Source organism: Dama dama, chromosome 1 (assembly GCF_033118175.1).
Source record: "Dama dama isolate Ldn47 chromosome 1, ASM3311817v1, whole genome shotgun sequence".
Classification (NCBI taxonomy): Eukaryota; Metazoa; Chordata; class Mammalia; order Artiodactyla; family Cervidae; genus Dama; species Dama dama.
The window spans coordinates 43,635,225-43,647,880 of record NC_083681.1 but is presented as its reverse complement, the minus strand read 5'-3'; the positions used below and the strand labels follow the sequence as shown (position 1 = coordinate 43,647,880).

Genomic DNA, 12,656 nt, shown 5'->3' with positions numbered 1-12,656 from the left:
AGTCTATTCATCACCCAGAGACAGGACTCTGAAACATCATTATTCAGAACAAGTTGCAAAGTGAAGCCTCAGGAACCACACTTGGTCAACAGAGGCTTCTCTTGTTTGTTCTGCAGTGTTTAACAAGAACACTGTTACCATTGTTTAAAAATCAAAAACTTCACATAAAAAATCTGGGTCCTCATGAAAAACTGGAAAATCTAGAAACATCAGGCCAGGATTTCCACAGGAATTAATTGGAGCTAACTACTGGCTGTCCATTTTAGACAGGGTATATGCTCTTCAATTCAATACAGTCTCTATTACTTCAAATCATATCCAGAATCCAACCATTTCACACCACTTTGCTGTTACCTCCTTAGTGAAGAGACAACATAGAGTCTCACTTCGATTATTACAGTGGTCTCCTAACTAACATTATTCAGACTGCCTATGGACCAGATCTGGGACAATTTGAGCTCAAAATAAAAATAATTAATTATAGTAATGGACGATATAACCTACTGAATAAAATAAAAATCTCTGAGTCTATACAATAATAAACAAGGGAGAATGAAATGTTCTTCCTCACAGTAAAAAGCAACCAGCCTGGTAACTAACTCAGACTAGAATTATCAAAGGATGCTAAGGCTATTAAGTAAAACTTTGAAGAGCAACAATAAATTTATAGGATTTCAAAGTATAAACCCACAAATTAGTTATTAATTACAAAGGGGAAAAAATGATAACGTTCAGTTAAGAAATTCAGCAGACATCATCTTAACCAAGTGATCAAATTAACATTATCAAAAATGGGACAAGCGAACATCATGTGCCTCCTATGATAAAAATAGACCTGGTGTGCCTCTTGATATAATGCACTGAGAGAACCACTACATCACTTCTGTGACATCATAGCCAAAAATGTATAACCTGAATCTAGCCAGAAGGAAACATCAGAAGAAAAACCCAAATGGAGGTTCATTCTACAAAATACCTTGCCTGTACTCTACAAAAACATCAGTCATGAGAGACATGAAGAATTGACTACTAAAAGCAATATGCATACTGCATATGTTACTGGACTAAAATTCTGGACCAGGAATTTTTTTTTAAATTATCATTCACTTTTATGTGGAGTCTAAGATATTAAACTAGATTATAACAAAAAAGAAACAGACTCATAGATATAGAGAACAAACAAATGAGAGGTAAAAGCTATTCTGTATAAAATAAGCTACAAGGACCTACTGTACAATGCAGGGAACACAGGGAAAATTGTCTGTATTCGCTGACAATATTTTATAACAACTACAACTGGAATATAACCCTTAAAAATCATGAATCACTATGGTGTACACCTGAAACTTATATAATAGTGTATCAACTATACCTCAATTTTTAAAAATTTATCATAAGGGACATTATTGGACAATGGTAAATAAAACCTGAATACAGTATTATTATTTTATCAATGTTAAATTTTCTAAATTTATTAATCATATTATGGCTACATTAAAAAATATTCTTGTTCTTACAAAATAAAAGCTGAAATACTCAGGAATCAAGGAACATGGAATCTACAATGACTCTCAATGGTTCATTTATGTTCACACACATACAGAGATACACAGGGAATGATAAAACAATACACCCAAATGTTAACAATTGGTGAATTGTGGGACAGTATACAAGAGTTCTTTGAACATTTCTTACAACTCTTCTATAAGCTGGGAATGATTTCAAAACAGAAAGTCAAAAATCTTAACACCTCCAATGACTAAACATCTCAGAGTAACAAAGTCCTTACAGTGGCCATAGGACTCTACAATTTGGCCTCCTGTTAAGTCTCTAACACCATCTGCTATTAAGCGCCGCTCTCTCACACCATTATATCCATCAGGCACCCTCACTATTCCTGGACATACCAACTACATTTTTGTCTCAGAACCTTTCTATTTCTTGTGCTCTTTGCCTGGAAAACTTTCCCTACAAACATTAACATGGATCACTCAGAGAGGCCTAATCTAATCACTCTATTAAACACTGGAATTTCCCTTCCCCCAACACTACCCTCTTTACTGTTTAACTTTTTATTAAAATTACTATATTATTTTTATCAGCACCCGACATACTATACATTTATCTATTTAATCACCTCTCCAAAAAAGAAAGGGGTGGGGGGAACTCCCTATAGGCTCAATGATTAAGACGTGGTGCCTCCATTGCCAGGGCCTAGATTCGGGGTTTGGATTAGGGTTGGGGAACAAAGAGCTCACAAGCCAAGCAACCAAAAATCACCTCTCTTTCCCAGTAAAATGTAAGTTCTATTATAGCAGGAATGTTTATCTATTTTGTCCACCCTGAATCTCTAGCCCCTAGAATAACGGCTGGCACACAGCACACTCTCAGTAAATATGTATTGAATGAACGAATTTTATGTTACTTAATTCACTCCCTTAATATTTTTTCCTTCTGCTCTACTTTATTGTTTTGTCCAAATCCGCTGCTCAAAATCACTTAACCTCTCATTTATAAAAACAATTCAGTTATAACAAACAACAGAAAAAAGCAACACATCCTCATTTTCTCAAATATATTTTTTTCAAATATATGAAGGGTGATCACTACTGTCAGGCTGAGGAAGGGGCAGAAACAACTTTGCAGAGTGATAGGACAAACTGGTAGAAAGTGCGTCCCACAAACATCAACTCCTGCCTCCTCTTTTTAGCATCAGTCAGACTTCAGGAGGCAGGGTTCCCCTCCCAGACTGGAGAGTCCAGCAAAAGGCCATGATGATAGTCAGTAAGAAATGGTAGACCTCTCATGTTCCCTTAGTTTACCATCCAGCGTGTGTGCATGCTAAGTCACTTCAGTCATATCTGACTCTTTGGGACTGTATGGACCATAGGCCGCCAGGCTCCTCTGCCCATGGGATTCTCTAAGCAAGAAAACTGGAGTGGGTTGCCATTTCCTCCTCCAGCGCATCTTCCCAACCCAGGGATCAAACCCACATCACTTATGTCTCCTGCCTTGGCAGGTGGGTTCTTTACCACTAGCGCCACAAGTTAATTTAGTTGATGCTAAATAGGGAATTCTATATTTGTTCTTTGCAATTGGTTGAAAATTCACATACTTGGAATTTACAAAAGCTGATGAGTCATGGAAAGCAGAAGATCTGGATTCTGCTCAAACTCTAATAGCCCTTGGCCTTTACAGTCACCCCCACTGTTACCGGATATGGAAAAAAGAGGCCCTATGCAGGAAGAGAGCTCTAGTAAGCACTGACTTACGCTGTGAGTAGAGCAGGATTTGAAACTCCAGAAGGGCACAAGTAAAAAGTTGAAACACATTCTCCACCCCAAGCAGTTCAAAGACCTCTTTGACAGGAAAGTCGAACAGGGGAAGCTCACTGGTACTTGGTCTCTGGCAGACGACTGGCCCATAGACCCCGGAAAACTTCAAGGACCGGCCAGGAGGTGGGAGTGGCACCTCATATAGTACGTTGTATATGTAGCTCTCAAGGGGCAGTGGAGGGGGCTGAGGCGAAGTTACTGCCTGGTGAAGCTGTTCCAGCACACTCCGACATGCTTTCATGAAGGACATGGGCGTGATGAGGCAGATGCACTTAGAGACGTAGAGTGTATCCCGGCTAATGTCATAGGAGTTGAAGCGCTGCAGCTTGGTCCCAGGAGTGCCATCACCATCCTCCATGCCACTGAGGTCTCGGCTATCAGCAAGTGGAGCATGGAGGACATCATACTCCGCATTATGCATGTGGTAGAGGGTCTGCATTGCACTGCAGATCTGCTTGCTAGTCACCTCCTCATAAAACGTGAGAGCAAACCCAAAGGTCCGAGAACCATCCTCCCTAGTGATAATAAAGGCATGGAACTGAGGCTCCCTGGGATCAGCCTGGGTCTTGAATGCCAGCCCTTTGGGCATGCATAGCTGTAAAAGACAACAAGAAAATAATGAGTGAGAACACACTGCTATTCCTCTTCTCAGAACACCATCACTACTTTTTTTTTTTTTTTTTTTTCACTACTTATTTATTAACACTTAAAGAGCACCTACTATGCTCTTGGAATATCAAGTCCAACACAGTAAACTATTTGCCCTAAAGAACTCCCATTCTAAGACACACACATAACTAAAATTACAATGTAGTTATCGAGGCTATATGGAAGTATACACAAAGTATCAGAGGAACACAAAACAACTCAGTCTCAGTCTTCATCAGAAAAGGCTTCAGAGATGAGCTTATGCCTGAACTCATTAGGTAGACAAGAGAAAGAAGGGTATTTCATGGGCACAAAGAAAATGCATAAAGGAGGTTAAAGAAAGCTTGGAGAATTTAGGTAGGTGGTCAAGCATGACAGCATGTATTAGGAGATGATGCTAGAAACATCTAAAAACCAGATAGACACAACTTCATACCTAAAAATAAACCAAGTTTTAGACTCTATCCAGCTCACAAGATTCTGTCATCGACAAAATCTTCTCTTTTCAGAGGGAAAAAAGGGGGGGAAGGGGGAGATGTTCATTTCATACAATGCAAAGAAATGACACAATCAGGATAAAGATGTACTTTTTTCACTTTAACTCAGACGGGTTATATAAAGAAACTGAATAGCTAATCAAACTGACCTGAATCAATCAGTTTTCATTTTCTACTTTTCCACCAACCTGGTCATACAAATGGACTTTGAGGAGCCAGGGTTAACAAGTACAAGGAGCTACATTATGGTATTTCCATTATTCTTGAACTTGACTTCTCAAAGCCTAAATGTTTCTAGAATATACCATGTTAAAAGGAAATAAGCACCAGACTAGGAGTCAAAACACTTGAGGCTCTCTAGACTCAGATTCCTCCCCTGTAAAATGAAGATAATACTGTTTACTCTGCCTACTTCACAGGCTTATTGTGTCCATCAAACAAGATCATCCTCACAAAGCTATGAAAAAAATAACAAAAGAAGTACAAAGATGTGGTCAAGGGCAGAGTTCTGGAACTAGTATTTAAGCTTATTCAAACAGTTCCTTAGCCATGTGACTTGAATACATTACCTAACCTCTCTGGATCTTAGTTTCCTAACCCATAAAATATGTCTGTCTGTGTTTATTTAATATTATCTACATGAAGGATTTCATTTTTTGCTGTTTAGTTACTAGGTCATGTCCAACTCATTGCGACCCCATGGACTGTAGCCCAACAGGCTCCTCTATCCATGGGATTTCCCAGGCAAGAATACTGGAGTGGATTGCCATTTCCTTCTCCAGGGGATCTTTCCAACCCAGGGATCAAACTCACATCTCCTGCATTAGCACATGCGTTCTTCACCACTGAGCCACCAGGGTAGCCCATGTAAGGGGTACTATGAGAATTAAATGACTTAATTCATGTAAAGTACTTATTACAGTACCTAGCATAAGTTGAATACTCAATAAACGTTATTCATGGTAGTATTCTTCTAGAGATTAAAAATGCTGCCCTATCTGTGTACTAAGTCACTTTAGTCGTGTCTCTTTGCGACTCCATGGACTGTAGCCCACCAGGCTCCTTTGTTCATGGGATTTGCCAGGTACAACAGTGGAGTGTGTTGCCATTTCCTCCTTCAGAGGATCTTCCCAACTCAGGGATTGAACCCATGTTTCTTAGGTCTTCTGCACTGGCATGCAGGTTCTTTACCACTGGCACCAGCTGGGTGCTAAAATTACACTAAAACAAAAAGATTTATTTCTGCCATATTACTCAGACATATACAGTACAAATTAAGAGGAAACCGCTTTAAATCTCATCATACAGTATCAATGCTATAAGCAACTAACAGCTCAATCTCACAAAAAAGTTCACTAACCCAATACTAAGTACTTGTCTGACTCAACAGAAGCACACTGTGACTTTTGGTATATCTGATATATTCTGAGTATGTGATACAGTGATCAAAATGCAGAATCATGAACAACATGCATATTACCCCATCTTCAGAAGTTACTGATACTTGGTGGAATCACAGCTACCATAGTCTGAACTGACAATCCTACTGTAAATTACTCTGTAAATTATCTCACACTTGTAGCTAACAAATACTAACCATTCCCACTGCATCTTGGTCAAAGGGATTCCAGTCCACATTCTCAGGATATCGTGCAAGGACCTTAGACTTGAATGTTCGTCTTAATGGTGTCTGCTCAAAATTTTCTCCTGCAAGAAAAAGAACAAAGCAAATCATCTCTACAAAGTCCCTTGAAACCACAGGGTTATGAATATCTGAGCTTGGCAGTCCAGCAAGGTACAGAAACGAAGGCAAAAGGGTTAGTATGTCAACCATCTAAGAACAGGAAAGGCATTATGGTTATTAGATTATAGATCAGTAAAGAAGCTGGAAACGTTTAGCATGGTTAATACTGGACACTGCTAGATACCTTGGCTTTTCTTTAAAATGAAATCATTACTATAAATCCAATAGTTAATCTTATTGGGAGAAGAGGGGAGAAAACACAAGGAAAGATGAAGGATTATATCATTTTTCCCCCCTAAAAGCAATATTTAATTTGGTAAAAGTCAACTAAAAACATGACAGAAGCATAAATTATTTTAAATTCAAAATAAAGTATGCATTTCTATGATCTCTGAAAAAATACAAGGGGGATTAAAAAATTCAAGAACATTAAGAAAGTAGACTTCAGGATAAATGAGTTACTTGTCAATTGAGAATCATTTGAAATTTCTGAAATCCTCCTTTGTTTCCTCCGTCCCCTCCTAAAAACATTAGAGTACACAGAAATAAGAACATTGAGGAGGAAAGAGGAAGAATCAAAGAACCCACCACCTAGAAGGACAGGAATATGAAAAATCTATTGGTCGAAAAAGGCGTAAGAAAGTTAGAATGTCAAAGGGTACAAAACGCCACTGGAGAGACTTATATAAGGGCCACCAGAATGCTATGGGTGTTTTCAACTTTGTTTTTACCTTCAGTTGTACTTGAAATGAAAGGGCTGGCACCATCCCTGGCTTTAGAAGCCTGTATGTACTGGCATAATGCTACATGATAAATAAAATAACACAGGATTACAATAAAGCAATGTTATTCAAACTTTTTTGACCATGACTCCAGTATGAAACAAAGTTTACATCATGAAGCAATAAACACATACATGATATGTATACATAAATTCACTTAAAACAAAAATTTCACCCAAAAAATACTTACCCTTACTACATGAGATGTCTTTTCATAATTTCTACTCTATATCATTTAAAACCAAAATGCTACCTGCAGACCTATTAATGGCCACGATTCACAGTTTGAAAAACATTACAATATAGTACAATGGGATAAAGAACTCAACAGATGTTAAAGTACTATAAAGCCACTAGTGCTTTCTCTGAAAGTATACCACCAAATACTGTTTTTCCCAAGGAATGAGGGAGAAGGGGACAAGTTAAAAGAACCTAAATATTTCAAACATAATAAATTTACTAGGAATCATGGAAAAATATGTGGGAAACATGACCAAGGACAATTCAATTGAATTGCATATCTATTTACTGAGTAATCGTGTTAAACAAGGGCCTTAGGTACTGTGGAGGATAGAGATGAACCACCTATCCTCAAGAACCGTTCCATCAAACGTATATGAAACATTCTATAGGAAAAAGAACATACACGAATAACAATTTTGCAGCTTTTAGGTTATTAGGTGGGAGGCTCCAGCTTATGTGGTCTATCCATTCAGAGCACACTTGCACAGGATCCTGTTCATGTGCTCTAGCTGACAGAATAAATTCTGCTCCAACTAACATTTTTCTAAGTTGGCTTAGAACCCCCGGAGGCTGGTGATTATTAAGGAAGATGCAGTTCTCACCAACACAAGATTGGGATGAACCTAAAGTCAGATAGTCCTTCACTTTAAATCAGCCTAGAGGCGTCTTGAAAGCTTCTGGGGGAAAAAAAGTTTATATTAATTCTAAGGCACCTGTTCCAGAAACTAATAATCATTCCAGTCAGAAAGTTACTGCTTTTATAATTAAAACCTCCACTTCCATTTTCTGTCAGGCTCTGTCCATCACTGTCATCATAAGCCCACTTATTCATAATTTTCAACTTCTGAGAAGGCCCCACCTTCTTTCTGTTAATAAAGCAAGTTCTACAATTTCAATTTCTCTCACATCCAATCCCGTCTTCCAAACTGATTTTTCTGAAATTCATATCTAGCAAGTTTCATTTCTCAAAATACATTTGGTAATCTTCACTGAAGAAAATTTGCAAAATCAGCAGGCAGCTGGTGATATTGGAAGCAATGCAACAAAGCCCTACAGCTATGTCAAGCAAGTCTCAGAGCTTTCACTAACACCTGCAGAGTGCAAAGAGCCCACCATGCAAGCCTGCACTCACTGTACAAAGTAATTAAACTGCAAGCAGCTGACAAAAGATCTTGTCTACATTCTGACATTCTCAGAATGTATTTTTAAACTGTATCCAATTCTGAGAGAAGATAAACTATTTCCTCCTCATAAGCTTCTTTAAATTGTCAGTTTTCTCATTTCTTTCTTAGTAGGCTAAAAAATCCCCTCAGTAAAAACCACAAAACATCTGAACATACACAGGAGTCAGGGCGGTTAGCAATGTCCTATATGAAAGTCTTCAGAGAAAGACATTTTCCTCAGATGGCTATGAGGTACCCCCTAAGACCTAAAGAGCATTCAAAAGATGGAACAGGGGACTATTTAGGGGGAGAATTTCAAAGCAGTGAGATGAAGAATGCAGCCAAAAGTGAGCATGATGAGCTGACCTGGAGTGTAGACAAAGAGAAGGAGGAAAGCTATGATTACAGAAGTGGTCTTCAGATCCTCTGTGCCCACCACCACCTCTCCACCTCCTGCTTCTTCTTTAAACAAGTTGAGTAAAGAAATCTTGTTAAATAGTCAGGTTCTGAGTAAACGCACAGCAGACAGTGCCTCTTAGACAAAAGTCCTGCTGTGTATTAGACTGAACCAGTAGCAGGAGCACAGTATTTTCACTGCAAGGGGAAAGAGGATGTGTAAAGAATAGGTATGAGGGCCCTGAGACCAAATCATGTTCATTATAGACACCATATGAAGTGTCACAAAGTAATAAGAGGAAGGAGATCACAAACTAAGATTTTTTTTTATTAAAAACAACTTAATCATTCATCATTTACTGAGGGCTGAGTTTTTCAGAGAATAAGCAACACACACATATTGCCTCAGGAACATCTAGATAGCCCTACCTCCTCAAATCCCTTAAATCCTCAGTTATTTAGACCTCTGGAAATTCAAACAATACCAGGAATATGACATCACAACCACAGCTGTTCCATTGTCCTATAAACAACAACTAATTATTTGCCCAACACAAATGTCAGCAGGTCTGAACATCAAAACTAAAACCCATTTCTAACAACTGAAAAATTAGTCAACTAGGTATCAGTCTATCTTTGTGCATCTGCCCCCTGGAAAGTACAGTTCAGATAAAATCACAACAGATTTTCTTTAAAAGCCTGCATGCCTTACAAGGACTTCTAATAGGTTCTTTGTTTACTTGTCCTGCTTTGGCCAAGCCAGAAACAAACCGACATTTGTATTGCTATTAGCCTCTTGGTACTAGCTTGATTTGAATAACCCTGAATGAGGGATGCTCATGCTGAGAAGCTTCAAAGGAACCCCCAAACTCTGCAATGCTTTACAAATTTTTGTAGGAAGACGTCTGCATTTTTCTGGGGAGAAAACACAATTTCTATCAGATCCCAAAGGATTTCATGACTCAAAAAAGTTAAAACCACAGCTCCAAATATTTCTAATTTGGGCAGAAAATATTTTGACCACTTAAAAGTTAACCTACATGAGCAGGTTTTCACACAGTCTAAAATGAAATACACATACTACTAAATAACTGCTTTCCAGGTTGATAATGACCCAAATTAGGACATTATTTTCTCCATTCTTACCATGAAAAGCCTATGTTGATTGCTTCCTGTGAGCAAGTTAAAATAGAAGATATCCTCAAAACTTCTGTCTGAAGTCCAGGTCATCAGAAAATGTTCATCAAGACCTCCACATTTATATTAAACTTATTACGTTTGTGTTTTTAAATGGTAGAGCAGATATGAAAAGGTAGGTCTACCTGAGGAAGACCCAATATAGTTAAATCTCAACCTGGTTTATGCTGAACCACCTAACTTCTGCAGATCATAGAGCTAGCTTAGATTCAAGCAAAATGAAAGTAACCATTACTTCCTGGGAAACTATTTATAGAATACATCTGTTATACCTACATCTTGGATTAGATACACCAAATAAAATGAGTATTTCAATTTCTAAACTATCAGTATTCATAGTTGGGATACACTAAAGGAGCTTTATATAAAATTCGAAGTTTAAAAAAAAAAAGCTAAGAATATTTTTATATCTGGTCCCTTGGAGGACATAGGGAGGATAATATACATATCGGTGAAACTAAAAAAAAAAAAAAAAAACTGACTTTGTCAAAAGAGTAATTTATATCTAGTTTGATGGAAGTTCTACTTCCAGCCATGGCAGAAAGTCTCCTATGACACCAACTCTCTTGCAGATAAACTACAAACTCCAGACAAAATATAAGAAACAACTACCCAAAGGTGTGCGTGTGTGTGTTAGTAGCTCAGTCTTGTCTGACTCTTTGTAACCCCAAGGACCACAGCCCACCAGGCTCCTCTGTCCATGCAATTTCCCAGGTGAGAATACTGGAGTGGGTTACCATTCCCTTTTCCAGGGCATCGTCCCACCCAGGGATCAAATCCAGGTCTCCTGCACTACAGGCAGATTCTCTACAGTCTAAGCCACCATGGAAGCCCATCCAAAGGTAACAGACAACAAAAAATAGGCAGATTATGAAAGCAGATGGAGGGTCAACTCTGGGGAAAAGGTGATAACACTGGAAAAGAGTCCCCTTTTGGCTAGGCAGGTCCAAGTCTGTGCCATGAGAGGTGGCTAAAATTCAGATAAAAATCCAGTCTTATTAGCTTAAAGAACCAGAGAACAGACTTTAAAGGCAACCACAACAGCTGAGAAGTGAGGGAGGGAAACGCCAAGGAGAGCCAGAGAGGGGGCACCACTAACTGTATAAATGCTGCTCGAGTCTCTGACTGATCCCTGAACTGTAAGTGCAGGGAACAGGCCCCAAACAGCTAAATTAGGGCTAAGAGAACTGAACTGAGATTTAAGCTGCTGCTCACTGCTGGGAAACGAACAAAATTCAATGTTCTCTGGAGGAAAGTGACAGAATTCAGAGTCTCTATAACACACCATACACAATGTCAAGGACACAATCTAAAATTGTTTAGCATGTAAAGAAACAAGAAACATGACCCATTCTCAAGAGAAGAGTAAAAAGAAACTGACTTTGCATTGATTCAAATGTTTGGATTAGCAGTCAAGGATTTAAAAGAGGGGTGTTCATAATGAATGAAAAGCCAGTAAATCTCAGCAAAGAAATAGATACTATAATTAAATGGACGGGAAAAGTAGAATGGAGATGCAGAAGAGTTCAAGAATTGAAAAACAAATCAACCACAAAGTAACCAAACTGTAAAACAGAAAGAAAAAAGATTAGAGAGAAAAGGGGGGCCATGGGAAGGAAACCAGAGATATGGGAGACAGCAAGTCTAACATACATATAATTGGAGCCCCAAAGGAACGAGCAAATGAGGTTAAAAAGAATATTTGAAGAAATAATGAAGAAAAATTTCCCAAATTTGGTAAAAGATATAAATTTACAGAGTCAAGAAGCTCAGTCAAGAATTCCAAGCAGGATAAATACCAAGAAAATTATATGCAATCAAATTCTTGAAAAAAGAAAATTTTTAAGAGAAAATCTTAAATGGCGCCAAAGAAAAAGAATACACTACATTAAGAAGAAAAATGATTGAAATTACTACTGCTTTTTATCAGAAACAATAGTGATTATAAGACATGGAAAACATTCTACATATACTAAAAGAAAAAAAAAAGCCTTGTCAGCCTAGAATTTTACAAACAAAAATCCTTCAAAAATGAAGGCAAAAATTAACACATTTCAGGTAAAACAAAGCTGAGAGAATTCACTGCTGCAGACCTGCACTTACAAGAATGAGAACAGGTTATACACTGTATGATTCCATTTATATAACATTCTTGAAATGACAAAATTATAGAAATGAACAGATCGATAGTGATTTTCATTCATTCATCACAGAAATGAATGATCAGAAGTCAGGGATGGGTGGAGGGAGGCTATAAAAGCACAACTCCAAGAATTCCTGTGGTGACGGAACTATCCTGTATCCTGACTGTACCAGGATGTTAATATCCTGATATCAACATGTATCAATGTTAATACACTGGTTGTGACAGTACACTACAGCTTTTCAAGATGTTACCATTGAGTAAAGGAAACTGGGTACTCTCCCTGTATTATTTCTTACAGCAGTATAATTGATTCCACAACTACTTCAAATAGAAAGTTCAATGTATTTAAAAAGTGTATTTTAATTTTAAAAAAGTGTTTTAATGTTTTAAACAACCTGCCAAGGTTTTTAAGCAGAAGCTGCAGGCAACACAAATCAGCATTCAAAGCTATACCTGGGACAGAGTTCTTTGAAGACAGCAATGTTCTCCCTCTCTCCAGGCTGAA

At 38.0% G+C, this 12,656-nt stretch overlaps 1 protein-coding gene across 1 annotated transcript in view; it reads right to left on the bottom strand.

Annotated features, from left to right (window-relative positions):
* DENND5A (DENN domain containing 5A) overlaps positions 1–12,656 on the bottom strand; it is a 92,809-nt gene that overhangs the window by 44,162 nt on the left and 35,991 nt on the right. The window contains exons 2-4 of the mRNA XM_061147892.1: positions 6,956–7,027; positions 6,078–6,187; positions 3,273–3,930 (exon numbers count right to left, since the gene is read on the bottom strand). Of these exons, the coding sequence (XP_061003875.1) occupies positions 3,273–3,930; positions 6,078–6,187; positions 6,956–7,027 (840 nt within the window). The remainder of the gene's footprint in view (positions 1–3,272; positions 3,931–6,077; positions 6,188–6,955; positions 7,028–12,656) is intronic.